At 40.4% G+C, this 19,519-nt stretch overlaps 1 protein-coding gene across 2 annotated transcripts in view; it reads left to right on the forward strand.

The window, feature by feature from the left end:
• Positions 1–523: 523 nt before the first annotated feature.
• Wars2 (tryptophanyl tRNA synthetase 2, mitochondrial) overlaps positions 524–19,519 on the forward strand; it is a 75,093-nt gene continuing 56,097 nt past the window's right edge. Inside the window, exons 1-2 of one of the 2 annotated variants that reach the window (XM_055629057.1) lie at positions 821–884; positions 6,820–6,927. In XM_055629057.1, the coding sequence (XP_055485032.1) occupies positions 6,901–6,927 (27 nt within the window). In that variant the 5' untranslated portion in view covers positions 821–884; positions 6,820–6,900. Of the gene's footprint in view, positions 885–6,819; positions 6,928–19,519 lie in introns of both variants that reach the window. The other variant, XM_055629049.1, reaches the window with a different exon arrangement.

Consider the following 19,519-nt stretch of genomic DNA (forward strand, 5'->3'; position numbering starts at 1 on the left):
GCACCATGTATTTATCTGCCACCCGTTAAACCCCACACTTCCTGAAGGCAAGACACACAGTATCTTTGTACCATCAGTGCTTCATTCATGGACACTAGAGCGAAGTTGCCGACCAATGACAACCACCTAGGTCTCACAAAGCTATTCATGGTCCTCTAGGAGAAGCAGGCTTCATTCTCAGGAGATACTAAGGCAAAGTTGCTTCTGGTAGCTAGGTCAGAAAAACAACCACTTCACTTTGTTTCCTGTAAGAAATAAGTCAATGGAGAAAAAATAAAATAGACTCAGCTCCACTTTACAACCGTGAGAGCAGATTTTTATTGGTCTTAAAGGTCGGTGCCCCTCAGTTCAGTATCAGTGAGCACAAAAGAGCAAACCGTCTGTGTAGGTTTGTCGTAGAGAGCAGCTGATGGGCCGTGGCTTCGCCAGAGCCAGTGACTGCTTTTCCAATCTGTAGGGTTGGGTGACTGCCTATTTTTGCCACCATTGGTCTCCAAGGAAATCCGTGGGCAGCATGTTTCTAGGAGCCTTGGGTCTTAGGGTAGGTGACTTCCTTTACTTCCATGTTTAAAATGCTTATTCCCAAGAGGAGAGTTTCCCTCACAGAATCTAGCACAGGGAGGAAGCCTAGCGCCACCTCATTCCAGGCCGCACCTGCTCGGCTAACGCAGGAAACCATACCTAACAGTTACATCAGCCAGCGGCCGCCCTGAAGACAGGCGCATGCGCAGTAAGCAGAACTCCGGCTCGCCCGCAGACGTCCTTCCGGGCCGGGTGGCTCCTCCCTTCCCAAGATGGCGCTGTTCTCCGTGCGGAAGGCGCGTGAGTGCTGGCGCTTCATCCGGGCACTTCACAAAGGACCCGCAGCTCCTCCGGCTCCCCAGGTAACCCGAAGCCGGCCTTCTGCAACGGGCCTGCGGTCCTGCGAGCGCCTCCCCGCCCGCCACTCCCTGCTTCCTGTAAAGAGCCTTTCGCACTTTCTCTCGGGGGCCCACTAGCCTCCGACTGTCCCGACTCCGAGCGGCGGGGGGACCTCGCAAACACACGTGACAACATGAGGCGTGGTGCTGGAGAGCGCCCCCCCCAGCACGTGGCCAGCGTTGCCAGGCAACGCAGGAAGCCGCGTCTTGAACTAGCCAGACGTTCTCCAGGAACGTGTTGCTCTGAGATCTTTCTCTCGCGCACCGTTCTGTTAGGTGTTTATCCTCCTTCCCCCAACAGCTCCCCGGGGCGCAGCGGAGAAATCAAAAATTGTGTATTAGAATTGAATCCGTTTACGTGGGTGCAGTAGCTAGCAGTGTGAATGTGAGCAAGAACTCGCACCACGCTGGCTCTTGCTTGATCCTTAGAAGCCCTGTATCTTCCAGGTCCTATAACCAACAGCAAGAAGCTGCCAAGGTGCTTCATATTGTTGCTTGCCTGAGAGCACTGTGGTCACATGACTCTGCTGCTGAGACCCGCCACAGTTGAATTTTACCATCAGAGACAAAAGGTGGCAGGGGTGTTAGGATATATTTTAAAATGCCACCTACAACAGATCTGATATGGAGGTGGAGAAAGAGGGAGAAAGGAAGGGAAGAAAGAAAGGAAGGAAGAAAGAAGGAGAACACAGAAATGGGGTGGGGGTGGGGGTCAGGAGAGAAACCAAGGCAGAGAGAGAGAAAGAGCGGGTGGGGGTGGCCCAGGGGTTGATGTAGGATGCAGGTGGCGACGTAGGACGTTGTCAGTACCCTAAAAGCCCTTAAGGGCAGGCCAGTTGAATTGCCTGCACAGTCCCAGAATATAGCATTTTAACATAGATGATCATGGAAGTGGTTTCTGAGAGGGGGAAGAAAATGTGAATCTTCGGGATGAAGTAATGTTTAACACATCGCATATTCATCTCCATTAATGCACAGATGTGACATGAGGAGGTCGTGTTGTGTAATTGATTGAAAAGCATGCCCTCCTGGTCCTAAAAGTTTCTGGCTCCTTTTGACTTTATTTTTATAGAGTTGCAACCCTCAGGGCTTGTTTTCTTTAGCAGATAGGGTAGAGGAAGAGCTGGACTGTTTGGCACGTTAATGTACTTCCAAACCTGAAACGCCTGTGGGCTCACGACTGGGAAGATAAAGTATACCCAGTGAGAGTACATGAAAACCAGCATGAGTCTATGTTCCTAATAGTCCCGTAAACTAGTTACTCATTCTATGGACTTCTGTTTTCTTCGTTAGTGTGAATCTTAAAGATTCTGTAGGAATAAGACACAATATTGGAAAATCAGCAAAAGAGTATTCAAATGTTACTTTACGTTTAAAGACACTGTTAGGTAGTGATTGGTTCTAGCTTTAATCATCAAATGCTGTTTTCCTTGAAGTTTGAGAATCTGATTTTTTTTTAGAACAGTGATTATTATTAGCATATTATTCTGTGTGCAACCAGGAATTTCTAGGACAGATTACCATTTTAAAACCCTTAATTTAGAATTAAATGTTAAAGTTACTGTCTCTGTAGTGTCATAATGCATATCAGTTAAAAATGATGGCCTGAAAGATTAAGGCAAGCCTAGTCTGATGGTAGAGGCCTGTAGTCCCAGCTACTTTGGAGGGAGAAGTGCAGGCAAGAGGATCACAAGTTTAAGACCAGACTGGGCTATAAAGTAGGTTTGAGGTCAGTCTGGGTGATTGAGATTCTTTGTCTCAAAATAATGATGGGTGGGTCTATAGCTAAGTGTCAGAGTGTTTGCCCAGTGCACATGATGACACACATGCAAAAGCACTAATGAAGTCCTCCTGAAAAACTAACAAAAAAGATTAAACGTTGTATTCCAAATATGATTGCAATTGCATTTGTACATAGGTGTTTACATACAGGAAAAAAGACTGGAAGGAAACAACCTTTAACACTTCTGATGGATTTTGTTCATCCTAAATAATGGATTAAAAGTAATTTAAGTGTGCTTTAATCCGTTGTCTCCTGTTTCAAATAGCAGGTATATCACTTATAACCAGAAAAAAAAATTGAAAGCATAAATCTCTCTGCAAACCTATAGTCACTGATGGTGTTTGGACATTTTAGGTTTCTGAAAGAGATACCTGTCCTATATTGCCATTATTAAAGTGGCCTTGGAAAAGGACTCCTAAAAATTTATGGCCACTTTTCCTGTGTGTGTCTTCTTTTTCTATTGAAAAGCATCCTTTGAAGTCAAAGGGATTTTGTGAGCAGATGCAGAAATATGTGAAAGGAGAATTGGATTCTCAAACCAGATGCATGGGACATTTTTATGACATCTCATAACCTTTGTAGAAAACAAGAAAAAAGTTTTTAAAAGCATATAATCATAGAAAGAAATGTATATTTATCATATAGGTGGTTTTATCAAACCAAGGAATGGCTAAGTTACTCGGTTATTGGTTTAGGCTGTGCGCTTGCCCCCTGAGGTGGGAGCAGGCGTAGATGAGACACAGTGTGCTTTTGTTAGAAGCTGTGACTGGATGGACTGTGAACCTTAAGTTCTTTCAATGTTTTGGGACATTTTTTAACAGCATTTTGGATATGAAGTGTTGCGTTGGTAAGAAGTGTGATGAATTTACTCCTAAAGGCTGTCTGTAAACTCAAACTTAAAATAGCAAGAAAGGGGCCAGAGGTATGGCTAGTGCTTGCCTAGTATAGGAGAGGTTCTAGGTTTAGTCCCCATTATGTTAAAGAGGGGAATGAGGGAAGAAAATCTGAATAAGAGCACATCATATCGTAATCATTGTGGATGTCTACAATTTATGTGGAAATGGTTTATTTTGTCAGGTGTTGCTTGACAGAAAACTGTTGAAATCTGACAAGATGAGAATAATCACAAAGTCAGAGAAATGAAAATCTGACGTGATGTTTAAAGGCTGATGGTATTAGCTACATTTAAGCCTGTCATCATTGACTAAACACAAAATTCATCCTTCTTTAAGCACTCATTCATGATTGTATTTTGAAAACAATGAAATATTCTTGGTTAGAAGATTTTTGCAAGGCTATTTATAATCATTCAGTTCACGTATAGAAAGTCCTTATTTCATTCTTAGCCCTCCTCAACCTAGATTTGGCCAACACAACCCTAGTCTTTCTCTTGCTGATGGTCACAACATAGCTAATAGATCAGTGACTCTCAACCTGTGGCTTGTGACCTCTTTGGAGGTCAAAAGACCCTTTCACAGGGTTGCCTAAGACCATCTGCCTATCATATATTTACATTATGATTCATAGCAGTAGCAAATTACATTTATGAAGTAACAATGAAAATAATTTTATGGTTGGGGACCATCACAACATGAGGATCTGTACAGTTCACCGGATTAGGAACACTGAGAAACATTAAATGAAGGAATGCATTTCAAAAAGAAGAAAGAGCCACTGTCTTAAATTTCTGATTGTGTCATAGAGCTTTTAAAATAGCTTAAGATTTCCAAAGTTGCAGAATTAGTTCAAGAAATTCCTGTCTAGACTATGCTTTGTCCTATGCACTGATAATTATCTCAACTTGAACTTAACATCTGTACTGTACCAATATCTTAAGTATAAAGCAAATTCTAATATTGCCAGTTTTTCCAGCACTCATATCACTTTGTCCTGAATTGAATGCAGGATCCCACGTTTCATTGCTGTGTCTTCTCCATCATGCATTACTCTCTGGTTTTTATTATTGAAAGTAGTACCTTTACCACTATTTAAGAGTATGGGTCTGATGTTTTGTAGAATGGTTCAATGTGAGTTCTCCTAGGAATTTCTCATGATTAGACCAAAGTTACAGATTTTGGCAAGAATACACAAAAGAGATGTTTTTGACCAGGTAGTGAAGCAGGGGTTAGCATTTTAAGAACTAGACAATAAGATCTAAGTACTTTCCCAGTTAGTTAGTGGTAGAATTGGGATAGTAAAGTTTATTGTAGGAGTTTCACTCTGCATTTTATGATTATTGTTGGTTAGGTTTCTATGATTATAACGCCATGAAATTGGGGTGTTCCTGGTGACTTTTTACTCAGTACTTTTCAGTTCTGTCCATGCCGTATGCATCTGCTCCATCCTCATGGAAAGCTTTAGGAACTGCCACAGTCCACGCAGAGACCTATTAAGTAAGAACTGGGCCAGTTTGATGAGACTTGTTTCAGCTCCACTTTCTTGGGTGGTGCAAAACAGGGTTCTGTGGCTCCATCCTACAGCCTTTGCCATCCTAAGAAGTAAATACATTTGTTGAAAATGCCCTTTAAGTTAGTCGCCTATGTGGATGGAGTAATTATAAATACAAACATGTTGGATCTTTGAAAAATATCTCTGGACAGCTAATAAAAATCACTGAAGGTTCTGATGGAAACACAGAGAAGAACTATAGATTATTCCTACGGCAGCCACAGGCAGAAGTACTGACAAGACAGCTTCCACCGTCCAGGTTTCTTCTCAGATTATCATATTATACCTGCACATGCAGAGCTGTCTTTTTTGTATTTGTATTGATATGTACATATGTGTATATAGAGGTATATTAATACCTATGCTACACATATTTATACTGGCATATATGTATGTATTTCTTTTTATCTTTTTAAAACGGTACTAACACTCTGTGCCATACTAAGCTTTATCTCACTCCTTCTAACAATTCTGTAACTGTTATTCTATGAAAGAAGGTACTAAACTCAGGAAGACGGGCTGACATTCCCAAATCACAGAACTTGTAGAGAACAGTGCCAGGATGCAAATCCAGAGTTGGCTTTTCTCACATGGTCACAAGTTACCTTTTATCAGTGGAATAGTTTAGGGAGTAGACGGATACCTATTCTTACCTGAGCCTTCTTCTACTACTCCCCAGCCACACACACAACCCAGGACCCCTGAGATACAATATTGAATTCTTAAGATGTATTTTGAAAACTGCCAGAGCTTCCTTTAATATAAAAAGGAGTTTGTTGACCGGAACCCCATTTGGTGAGTAGATTTTTTTTTAAGGAAGCTGTTCTGAAATTGAGTAGTTTGAGTAGCTTATAAGGAGAATATAGTATTTATTCTGTTTACCTGGATACATACAGGGTAGTCATCAAATACTGTTTTCCTTCCTTGTCACATTCCATCATCTTCGTTCTTTCCCGTCTTCTTGCTTTCTCAGAGCATACTCTCCATGGTATGCTGGTCGTTGTGCACAAGGCAATGGCATGGCTTCATCTTGGGTCTCTTCCTAGCCTGACCTCCAGAATCTCACAAAGGACACTTTTCCTGGTTGTGCTCTTGATGTTGGTGTACCTTATTGTTTGAGACCTTCTCTTCTAAAGACTGTAATCCAAGCCCAGGTCTTCCTCCAAGACTCTTCTCAAGAAAGATTTACTCATTTGGGATTGAAGTTGCTATGCTGTCTGTAACATACTAGGTGTAGAGATGATTTATAGGCAGAGATGATATGCTACTCCAGCTTGACTTAATTTAACTGGCCAGGGCATTTGCAGATTTTTTCTCTATCATTTCTTAATAAGGCTTGTCTTTTATTGCCATTTAAGAGTCTAACAGTTTTTCTTAAGTTCTCTGTGTACCAAGCAGAGCAAGGTCACATCTAGGTCATTGTATTGCCCCATCACTTGAGTTTTGTTGGTCCTTTAATGATTTACTGAAATTCATCTATTGTTCTCTTTTCTCTTGACACAGCCATTGTTTTTCCCCTTCTTAAACTGCCCCTCCATCTCCAGTCAATCTTACTTCTGATTGGCTAACAAACTGTGTTTGGACTTCTCCTTTGCCCCCTTAGAGTCCAGTCAATTTGATGTCTCACCATGAGGATCCTCACTAGCTCTGCTTCTATCTCTGTGCCAGGCCAGCAAGCAGCATTCAGGAGGTCCACTCCTTTACTTTCCTGTCTCCTGTTCTGACTGACTCATTGGTGAGACACCTACAATGAGAGTGCAGCCCAGGATGGTTCAGGTACAACCCTCCCTGTTCTCATTTCTTGGGATGTTAATTATAGCTTTTAAAGAAATCTCACCGTGTATACATTTTCAAGTGGATTCTGTCCTCTTCAATAATAATATCTTTATTCTAATACAGCACTCTGTACTGTCTAAAATATTTCACATATTTCCATTTTCATCTTGAATACAAAATGCAGAATTTCATTATTTATCTAGCTGTCCCGAATTTCTACTCACAGATAAAACTTCCATTATGCCTTCTCCTCTTTTTTTTTTTAACCAATTCAGTGATAATGAGAAATCTAAGTAAGTATCAATGTTCTTTCAAGTTTTAATTTAGTGAGTATTTTCCTATTTCTATTGGATATGTTTCTATTTCTATATTTCTATTATATCAGTTTAATGCTTAATTCGTTTTGAGGCCTTAGTCTGATAAGGCTGATAATTTTACTTATTGCTCTGGATAATGATAATTGGGGGATGTGGCGCTAGCAAACATTCATCACATGCCTACTGTGCTCCCAGGGCAGTTTTTAAAGACACCAGATACATAATAGCTCATTCAACCCTCCCTTCTCAGCTGGGTCCACAAATAAGAATTCTGGGAGGGTTTTAATAAGTCACTCAAGGTCATGCAGTTGTAGAGTGTCAGAGCCAACACGTGAGCCCAGTTATCCTGCATCTAGACCCTATATATGAACTCTAAAGTGGCAGAAATAGCTAAAAGAAACCATGCATGTTAATTTTCTGATGACTGCTTTGACTGTGTAAGTATTCCACAGGAGCTACATTTCTTGTCACAGTGACATGCAGAGTAGACATTTTGAATCAACCTTTGCTGCTGTTGTTCTTATGGTCTTGTTTGGCTTCATGAATTACAGAAGCAGAGCAAAGCTGTCTGTAAATGTATCTCAGTACCTCCATTGGCCACTGCCACTAAGATTACCTTAATAAAATAAGGCCTTTAAAACGTGGTTCTGAAGGTACATGTAGGCTCTGAAGGTACATGTTGTATTTATATATTGCCTGTAGCTGAATGGTCCACGTGGACAGGGCCCTGCAGGCAGAACGAAGGTGGTGAATGCTAAGTCCGAGGCTGACTGGGGACCTCTGTTTGACTTGTAGTTGGAATTTATGGCGAGAATACTTTCTTCAAGGAGTAGAAGTGAGTGTGGCAAGGCAAGAGAAGTGAAAGTAAGTAGTGCTGTTGGCCCTTCTGCAGAGGATAAGGAATTCTTTTCTAAAGGCATCTCACTAGCTAGTGGAGCGCTTAGCTCTGTAATTCATAATTATAGAGTAATGATTTGAATGATTACCAAGCAATACATTCATTAGGATGAGGATGAGGCTCTAAAATTAACACTGTTGAAGAGGATTGACATTATACACTAAATGAAAGGCTCCTTGTTAACTTTTCCATATATTCTCTATGAGGAGAGACTGTGGATGTTCTACTCAAATTCATTTGTCCTCACTCAGGAGTCCTTTGGGGGAAGCAGAAGAATATAATGGAGAAGGGAAATGGATATGTTTGCTTAAATCCTTGACTTAGTCTTAACAGATAGTTCAATCATAGAGTAGCTTAAAACAAACAGGAGCAAAAAAAAATCTAATAAAACATTCTCAAAATTTTGTTCTGAACCTGGAAATGATCACTTCTAGCTTGAAATTCTGTCAGGCCCCATCCCTGTCCATAAAAGTGAGCACATAACCTTTATAGTCACCTGTGTTCAAAATCATTTGTTTGAGACATATGGAAGAGCAGACCATTTTTGGACATTCCAGCAGGAAGCTGTTCCATACAAGTTGTGCAACAGGTGATCTATAGGCTTCACTTAGCATGTAGAGCTCCGAAGGCATTATATTTCTGGAGGTTCCTATCCTGAAAAATGAGGATGAGCCCTTCATGTAGAGTCATAGTTAATGGTAAGTATATGTATGATAAATGAGCATTGCTTAAATCCTTGGTATTATGATTCCTACCATAGAACACTCCAATAATTATTTATTGAATGAACTCAGTGGAAAACAAATCAATGCAAGGGCACATGAGAAAATTCATAGTATTGATATAAAGCATGTTGTTGAATAGAAAACATATTTTAATATATTTTGTGCTTAACTGATTACATCTGATGTTAAGTGTTTACTGTAGGCAATGAGTAGAATTGTTATTTCCCAATGTGTCTAGGCATTTATTTTACTGGAAAGTAATGGTAGTTTTATTTCAGTGATTGTCTAGGTAAGCTATAGGTTTCTAGGCTCTTGCTGTGGCTTAAGTTTACTTTGCCAGCTCTAGTTTACTTTTATGCAACTGCTAGTTACACTGGGGCTTGCTGAAGTTTGCCACCGCTGTACACATGGAGGAGTAAAGAGTTAAGATGAAAAGCTTTCTTTATGAGAGCAGCTTCTTCAAGGCGTTGTCTATTTCAACAAACTAGACTGTGATACCTATACAATAATTAATAATTTTGCTATGATTAAGCGTTTGCTTTTTACTTTTCACAAAGAGATGAGAATTCATTTATTAATTGTAGATTTTTTTTCCTCATTCAATTGTCAATTTGAAGTCTCTTTAAAACAGCTTGTACCAAGCACACCTTTTGCTCTACTGGTGTTGGTATGCTTTGCATAGAAAGCAACCGTGCCTCTCACTGCAGTTACTTGATAGACTTGGTAAGGTCAGGCTTAAGGCTTCTAATGTAATGTGCCTTTGCTTTTAGTTGCACCATGGTAAGAGTGGCCTAGCATAATGCAAGGTTTTATTTGATCAAGTGCTTCAAATAATGTTTGCGTTCTTCTTTCAAAGTGGCTCATGGCATTTTGAATCTGGTCAGAGAAATTTTATTGCTATACTTGCATACTAATTTGTCATGTATGCATTTAGTAAAACCTTAAATCAACCCAGTGTAATCACAGAATAGTCATGGACTATCATGTTTCTTAGAGAGAATAGGATTGGTTTTTAACATATCCTGTGCTTTAGGCTGCTACAGTAGTACCAGAGATTGGGTATTGTAAACAACAGCCATATATTTTTCATATGTTTGGAGGCAGGAAGTCCACGATCAAGGTGCTAGTGGATTCCATTTCTGGTGAGGGCCTCCTTTATAGTTATAAAAACTCCTGTAGAGGCCATTCATAGGCATTTCACCAGGGAGAAGGGCAGACTACCACAGGATCTCTCACAGGACAGCAATCTGTGAGAATTCACTCCCTCATGATCTAGTCACCTCCCTGCTCATTTTCTAATGCCATCACATTGGAAACTAAGATTCAACATAAAGTTTTGGGGTTCACAGGCATTGTCTATTTTAGTATGTAATTTCAATGGCCAAACATCTTGTGAAACCAAGACTAGTTCTCACAAATATTTGAAATGTGTTGGGTGTTCCAGCGATTCAGTGTTGACATGACATCTAGCAGCCGTTTTTCACATTTGAAAATGGAGCAGAAATTCTTTAGCTGACCATGTGTCCTTAATTTTGATGGGGAATATATTAACATATTTATGACTTAAATAGAGACACAGCTTGTTCTCTGATTTCATTTCTTTTTTTTAACTAGTGGGCCTTTTGATCGGGTTTCAGTGATAGTTTTCATTTTGAAAGTTACATGTTCACGTTAGATAATGTGGGTACAGGATACAGGATCAGCATATCCATTGACTCATATGCTGGATAGAATAGGGAGACAAGAAAGTGGCTGGCTCTTAAAAATTAGTGTCAGAGCTGTGATCACTGATGAAGTTACTGTCATTTGCATAGCGCATACATTTTGGTCTTCTGCAGAGAAATGGAGATGGGGATGGAGAGATGGCTTAGCAGATCACATGCAAGCAGTAGGAACTAAGTTGGATTCCCAGCACACATGGAAACAGGTAGACATGATTTTGTGCCTGTAATTCCAGTACTGGGAGGCAGACAGGAGGATCCCAGGGGCTTACTGGAGAGCCAGTCCAGCCAGAGAATGGTGGAGAAGGACATCTGATGCTAGCTTCCGACCTCCACAGAAGGTACAGGTGTTCACGCTCACATACCTGCACATGTCACATACATGCATATACCACACATAGGAAAGGGAAGGAAGGAAGGGAGGGAGGGAGGGAGGGAGGGAGGGAGGGAAGGAATGTAGTCATATAATGTGGAAAAAAATTAAAGCCCAGAGTTAGAGGCAAAAGTTGAAGAATGTAAGAGGAAAGTAGATAGGAGAAGAAGCATAACAGGGTTAACCTAGGGACCCCAAGGGGGTTAGAACATCAAAGCTCAACTGAAGAGTGAGGTATGGGTATAGGAAAATAAAGACTAAAGGTTACTAAATGCCATTTATATTTGATTTATAACCAGAGATGATAGCATCAGTAACTGTAGAATGGTGTTTTAGACTGAAAATTAATCTCAGTGAAACACGAGATAAGAAAATAAGGATTGTCCTTTGAAACAGAGTAAAGGGAGCTGTAAGCATTGCCATCTCCAGCCAACTTTTGGGATAGTCTTTAGGACTGAGGAAAATTGAGCATGATTATAAAAGCAAGTATAGAGGGAAAGGCTGGAGATAAAGAATTAATGGATTCCATCTAGAGTAAATGTGAACAGCAGGGGGGAAAGCCATCTGAGGGAGAAGGGTGGAGATGGGTGTGGGTCTAGATGAGTTTTCTGGAAAGGGTGTGAACAACAGAGGACCACCCAATGTATTGGGCATTAGCTCTTCCAAGGGTTTGATTTGAGGAGATGGAGTAGATTAATGGGCTAAAGCATGAGCTCTGAAGTCACACGCTATTCCAATCCAAGTTCTTTTATTTGGCAGTTAGACAATGGACACTGGGGTCAAGGAGAAAGTCCTGGAATATTCAGTTCATGTTGTCTTCCTTTGTAAGAGGAGCAAGATCTGAGTTCACAGCACGAACTCTGCAGCCAGGCTCCCAGTGTTTGGGCCTAGTATGCCCATTACTTTTTTCTTTTTTTATAATCTGTAAAATGAAGACAGTGATGGTAACTGTGAAATCACATAAGTTAGTGTTTATAGAAATCTGGAACAGCACCACGTACATCGTGTAGAGTAATGGTGTTGAGAACCTTTCTAAAACTAAAACTAAAAATTGGTTTTATACATAGATTCTACAGAGTTTTGACATTTTTATTGTTACCAAAACTATGTATCATTTAAGTATGGTAGCAAGGGGAGCTGGGGAACTGAGATTGCTTGTGGGTGCAGTCTAAATGGAAGAAAATTGACATTTATGATGTTAAAATGGTGGAATGATGATAAGACCCCGGGTACTGCATGGACTAAACAGAGTTGAAATCAGACAAATTACTGAACGCTAGTGTCCTGAATGGCTCACATCCCTGGTACTTGAACTCCTTTGGCTAGTAGAGCTTGACAAGAACCAGATTCCCAAACCTGCAGTAAATGTAAGAGCATCTCTGTGAAGTGGGAGGAAGTAAAAACACCTATTCTTTAAGAACCCTTGATTGGCTTTGCATCATGCTGCCATGCGTTAGTAGAGTGCTAATGGAAGCCTGTGGCTGCAGAGGTGGCTGGGGGTAAGAGCACTTGATGATCAGTTCTCAGCACCCACATGGTAGCTCCTAACCGTCTGTAACTCTAGTTCCAGGGGAACCAATGCCCTCTTCTGAGCTCTATAAGCACCATGCATGCAAAGGTGCACACACACACATGCAGACATGTAAACATAACACACGTAAAGTAAAAATAAAGGAGTCTATAAAATAAAGGGCTTTGGCCTTGTTGGGATGGAGTTGGGGAGCCATTAGAAGGCCTGAGCAGCCTGGAATCATCTGACATAGGTACTGAAGCCTCCCTGAGGATGCTTCGATAGAGTAAATGCAGAAAAGCAAGGATGCAAGCAGGGCGACCAGTTATAAGGCAACTGTGAAATTCAAGCAAGCGATAACAGTGCCTTGAGTTAAGCAGGGTAGTAAAGATGGAGCCATCAGATTCTGGATAATTTAAATGGAAGTAGAATTAACAAGATTTTTCTGGCTTATTGGGAATAGAATGAAAGAATCAGCTGTGGTTCTAAGGATTCTATCCAGAACAACCAAATGAGCAGAAGGAATTCACACTGAGATGGTAACAGCTGTATGTGACAAGAACAGAAATCAGGGAGAATAGCTGTAGTTCACTTAGGTATGCTGACTTGAAAACCTGGTCCATGGAGCTGTCAGGCAGGCAATCAGACACCTCAGATCAAAGCTCAGGAGATAGGTTCAGATAGAGATAGGACATTTAGAAGTTCTTAGTAGAGTATGTGTAAAATTACCATGAGGTTGGGTGTGTAATCACAGTAATGTTCAGGAAGCGTATAGGAAGAGAGAGGGGGAAGGCATGGAGAGAAGAGGAGAAAATAAACAATTCAGATACTGAATCTGTGAACTCAATGAAGCCTGATGACCTGAGTTTGACTAGACACATGGTAGAAGGAGCGAACCAACTCCAAAAATTGTTCTCTGATCTTCATACACAGTGGCGTGTGTGTGTATAAATGTGTGTGCGTGTGTGTGTGTGTGTGTGTGTGTAGAGAAAGAGGTGATTTTTAATTAAAATAAGATTGATGCGATGTTGAGAAAAAAAAGGCAAGATAGTAGTAGCCAAATAGGTACAAGAAAAAGTAGGAGATGCTGAACATGGTGTTACAGACGTGCAGTCCCAGCATTTGGGAGGCTCAGGCAAAAAAAAAAAAAAAAAAAAAAAAAAACCTTCATCTGAAGCAAGTCAGAAAGAACTGCATAGTGAGACCTTGTTACAAAACAGCAAATAGACAAACAGGAACAAAAGGAAGTATCAGAAAGAGGCAGCAAGCCAAGTTAGGAAACTATTTTATAGATTACTATGCGCAGGCCCTAGCCCATGCACATTCACACATGCACACCCTCACACAGTACCTTCATACACCCTCGCACGCTCTTGTACTTCCACATACACATGCATGCCTGCGCACGCACACACAATTATATGCTGCCATTCACATGTGTGACACACACATACATTCATACACTCATACAAGTACACAGACACGCTCATACACACACACACACCCATTCATGTTGACATTTTTCTGTCTAGTAAAATAACACACAAAAGGTAAATGGCCCCTTTTTCAAGTCCTGGGCCCTCTTCCTCACTGTCGCTTCTCCACTTTTCTTCGCTGTTATCAAGAAGCTGGTTTTATGAACCATGCCATGAGGACTTTATGTGAATGATGAGGTATTTGATACTTTGGTGAGTAAATCCTTTGGGCTCAGAAGCAAGACTTTCATGCCTTTTACACGTGACTTTTAGCAAAGTTTACTTACATAGTAGCCCAGATGTCTGAGGTTGCTAGCTGATTCTGAAATTGAGCCTTTAGTAAGAAAGCCTGTAACATAAGATGAGGCTGCCTAAACATTTAGAGCCTGTGCGCATATGCACATACACACACATGGATATATACAGAAAGGTACACACACACACACACACACACACACACACACACACACACACACATTTGGCTATAGTTTTGATAGCAATAGGAGCGAAAATATTTTCCTGACAGGAATGAAAGGGCTTTTCAGAATATTAGCAGTACTATCCTTTTGAGCTTCACAGAAAGCATCACGAGAATGTGTGATTAGAATTGATCGGATATTTGGCTGTCTTCTTCAACCAAAAGATGGATTTGAACCAGATTACAACTTCTTTGACTTAGTTTTAAAGAAAGAGGGGTGTGTGTGCAGGGGTGGGAGCAGGAGGCAATTATTTGTCTTTTTGTTCAAAGGCCTTTTTGTATCGTAGATCCCTGAAAAGCTAGTGGAGGAGCCAGCCTTTCACATCTATTAAGGTCAGCCCTGAAACTGTTGAATTTGATCTCTTCCATTTACCATCTGGATACAGTAGAGAAAAAGCTATTCTGCATTGGATTGCTGGACACCATCCAGAAAATAATATATCAGGGCATCAAAGGCTTGAGGCTCTTGGTCCATTCTGCCTAATGATCACAGGCAGGGGCTGTGCTCCAGTTTTGTAGTATGTTTCATTTTTGCAGTGACAATTTATATCCCAGTAAAATAGATCACAAGGATTACCACCAGCCTGTCAAAGGCAGGATTCCTCTATCATAGATGTCCCCCAAAAGGACTGTATTTTAATTGGGCAAAGCTTGTTTTCCAAAGCCCATTTCTCTCCATTCCAACCTGCCTCCTTTCTCATGGACAGCACGTACTGCAGGAAGGATTCTAACTCACAGACTGTTTGATTCCATACCCAATTTCCCAATTTAAAATCTTAAAATCGCCCTTGTTTAAGTTGGTATTTATCATAGTCTTTATAAGGGAGCCTGTTATCAGGCCAGCTAATGACACTACTGGAAGTTATCCAGGGATCTGACAACCACAATTCACACCAATTAGTGCCAATTGTGAGCAGGTTATTTTGTTGTTGTTGTTAATTTATTAAATGTGATAGGAAGCAATGACAGTGGCATGTCCTGTGTCTTCCCTAAGATGGGGAGGAGGCTTGCAAAGTAGAACGTGTGGTATGAGGGAGCATTTAGCTGCATTTTAAGGAAGATGGAGGCCGTCTAATACTAGACTGTGATACAGCAGCTTTGTTTTGGGTCTTTGCAGGATGTACCCACCATAGATTTATAGCTAAAGTAGAAAGAGTAAAAAACAAAAACATAGGGAATTCCCCTTTTGTCCCTTACACTGTGAAGAGATTGCAGTAAAATCTGAAACCCTGACAAAAATTACTTTCCTGTGGCAAAGGCAGTCCTCAGTCTGCATCTCAAAGAAAATGACAGGTCCCTGATTTCCTGGCTCTGAATTCTCCACAGCCTCCATCTCCTCATCACAGGGGACTTTCCAATCAGCCTCTTCTGTACCTCTCTTTCTTTGGATTTTCCTACATTGGGATCAAGAAACAGTTCTCCAGGATTAAGTAAAACTGAGCTTCCCACTGTCCTCTTCTGTTGTTCTTTACCCTGTTTTTATTTTTTAAGTAATTTTTTTTTTTTACATTTTGAAATGAAAATTTAATCATTTCCTTTTTTCCTTTCCTTTCTCCTACCCTTTTCATGTACCTACCCCCATGCTCTCTCAAATTCATGGTCTCTTCTTCTTTGTTGGTTTAAATATATAAATTCAAACTTTCATTTTTGATATAGTGTCTCTAGCTGAGCCTGGAGCTCATTGTTTTTAGGCTAACCTAGCTAGTCAGCAAGCTTTAAAGATCTTCCTGTCCTCCCCACCCACCCAGACACACCCAGACACACACACACACACACACACACACACACACACACACACACCACCCTGGGCTGAAGTTACAGCTCTGTATATGGCTACTCTTAACTTTCTCATGAGTGCTGGGGTCTGAATCCAGGTAGGTCCTTGTACTTGTGTAGCAAGCACCCACCCAGTGAGCCATGCCCCAGCTGTTAAGCTTTGTGCACATATGCCTTTTCTTTAGACACTTTCTATTCCTTTCTATGTATTGGTGCTTTGGTTTTCTTCTACTGTTTAACTGCTCAGAGATCTTTTCTTTGGAAAAGTAAAAAATAAAAAAAGTAGGAAAAAGGGCGGAGGAGGGGAGCTACTGAGATGTTAGCCCTAAATGACCAGACACAGACTTCTTCCTGGTGCTACCATCTCCAGCCCTCTATGTCTGGACCACTTCTGGAGAATGTACATGATAATGGGGCTGTAGTATATGACTTAGTCTCAATAAGAGAGTAAAGTACAAGAAGAGAATGGCATGGTGCAGCCAAGTGCACAATGTGAATTTACTATTGTTATTGTAGTTATTTGATATACTTTTACAAAAACAAGTGCTAGTGTCTGGATCTAGAATGCCCTCAAAGACCCATGTAAAAAGCCTTGACTCCCATCTTGTGACACTGTTGGAGGTAGAAGAAATTTTACGGAGGGCCTAGTTGGAGTAAGTTAGGCCAATGGGGGCATGTCCTGGAGGCGTACTGGAACTCTAGTCTTTTTGGCTCCTACTCTTGCAGCTATGTGAGCTGAACAGACCTCCTTGACCAGCTTCTCCCACTGTGATGTACTGTGCCAACATGGTAGTGGGGTTAAATGATTACAGACTAAAATCTATGAAACTCGGAACCAATACAAGCCTTTTCTTTTCTTAAGCTGATTGTCTCATGTATTTTGTCACAGTGAGAGCATGCAGAAAATCACAATAGGTTGAGTTATTTTTACCTCAGCCAAGTATTAAGTATTATTAGCCTTTTGTGATTGTTATAAATGCAATTATCTCGAGGTTTACTGAAATAATTTCAGGAATTATCAAACAGGAGCAAGGGTAAATCTTGAAAACTCAGTTATTGTCTTTGTAGCTTTGGAGTAGTAGAAGCATAGTTAGCAAGAATCAGGGGTTTAGTCCTAGCTTTTGCAAAATTTTTGTAAAATTTTTACAAAATTTTATCTTTTCCCCTATTCTCATCTTCCTTATATGTGGGGAGGAAGGGCCTTCCTTGTGTGCATATACAGTTAACTCCTAGTCTCATAAAAACCCCTGAATTATTTAAAAAGAAGTTAAAAACCACTTTTACTTACTATTTTTCTTTATATTAAAATTTATTTATTTATTTATTTAGCCCTTATCTGTTGTGCTGACTAGTTTTCTATCAACTTGACACAAGCTAGAATCATTTGGTAAGAAAGAACTTCAGTTTAGAAAAATGTCCTCAATAGGTGGCCCATGGTCAGACCTCTGGTGTGTTTTCTTGATTGATGATTGACATGTGAGGGCCCAGCTCACTGTGAGCAGTTCCACCCCTGTGCTGGTGGCCCTGGATGCTGTAGGAGAACTGGCTGAGCAAATTATGGAGAACAAGCCAGTAGGCAGTACTCCTTGATGGCTTCTGCTTCAGTTCCTGCTTCATGGTGCCTGCCCTTTTTTAGTTCCTGCCATGACTTCTTTTGATGATGGATTGTGATCTGGAAGTGTAAGCAAAATAAACACTTTGCTCCCTTTGGTCATAGTGTTCTATCAGAGCAGTAGAAACCCCAAAGAAAGACATCTGTCTGTTCTCTTTCTTACTCTTACTGTCAATAAACTCCAGTTTGGCTTAAGCATTGGTGTGAAGCAACACCTATCCCTTTTGTTGCTATGAAAACCAAGGAGGCTCTCTTCTCTTTCTCTGCTCTCAGGTAAAATGAACAATAAGTACAAAAGGCCTGCTGGGCTCAAGCAGTGGGACCCACTTGTGTCCATCTTTGAGTCTTTCATGGAACAGATGAGCTTACTGAGGGGAGTAGCATGGTGGAGAACTCAGGTGGTAGTTTTAGGCTCCCTCTGACACACGTGTAATAAAAGTATGTTTAGTTTTATGTGGTACCACTGAATTGCCAAATGTTTGTATCACGTTGAGTTCCCTGTGTTAGTATAGAGGTTCTTACTGTTCTCTGTGCTTGCCATCATTTGATACTGTGTTTTGGATTTGGACCATTGGGATACAAGGAGTGATATCCTGTTATTCTTTTAACTTGGAATTTTTCAATTCAACATAAAGTAGAATGTCTTTTTATAAAGTATTCCCCTGCTCTCTGCATATCTTACTTGTTGAGGTATCTGATAATATCTTTGCCCTCTCTCACTCCAGTTGTTCATTCTTTTTCATTTTGAGATTTGAGGGTTTTTCTTTATTCAGGGTAACAATCATTTGAAAGATGTATCCTATTTTAAAGAACTTAATCATACTTTCTATTTTCTAGCTATTTATGTATTTATTTTTCTTTATTTTATTTATTTGTTTGCTTGTTTGTTTTGGGGGGCATGCCACAGTAGGACTGTGGAGATTAGAGGAGATTTTACAAGAATCAGTTCTCTCTTTCCATCATGTGTGTCCTCAGTATTTAACTTGAGTTGTCAGGTGTGGTGGCAAGTCCCTGAACACATTGAGCCATCTTCCTGGCCCTATGTCTTTTCAAATATTTTTTTTCCACATTTGTAGTTGCTTTGTCATTATCTTGACATTATGTTTTGTAGAACTGAAACCTAAAACTTTAATTATATCCAGTTTATCAATTATTTTCTTTGTGGGTTATGCCTTTGGTGCTGTATCTGAAAAGTCATCACCATAACCAGTGTCAGTAATGTTTTCCTGTATTTTAGGAGTATCATGGTTTTGCATTTTATATTTACACTTAATATTCATTTTGAGCTAATTCTTGTAAAATGTTTAATAACTGTATCTGCTTTGCACATGTTTTGCCTAGTTGTTGAAAAGACTCTATTTTGAGTTGCCTCTTTCTACATGAAGAAGATCAGTTGACACTGTGCACTCTATTCTGTTCCACAGATCTGTTTATCTGCTCTTCGATGCATACTGTCTTGATTACTGCAACATTAAACTGTATTAAAAAGGGTGGTGTTAGCCCTTCAACTCTGTCCTTTCAACAGTCTCACTGTCCTGATTAGTATAGTGTGCCTTACACATGGAGAGTGTTAGTCCTCTGATGCTGGTTGTTTTTGTTTGTTTGTTTGTTTACAGTCCTCTCTTTTGATTGCTGTAGCAGTATGTTGTGTTAAATTTGGGCAGCGTTAGCTCTTCAACTCTGTTCTTTTTCAATTGATTTGGCTAT

The sequence above is a fragment of the Psammomys obesus genome, unplaced genomic scaffold (assembly GCF_907164565.1).
Source record: "Psammomys obesus unplaced genomic scaffold, mPsaObe1.curated_primary_1811, whole genome shotgun sequence".
Taxonomy (NCBI): domain Eukaryota; kingdom Metazoa; phylum Chordata; class Mammalia; order Rodentia; family Muridae; genus Psammomys; species Psammomys obesus.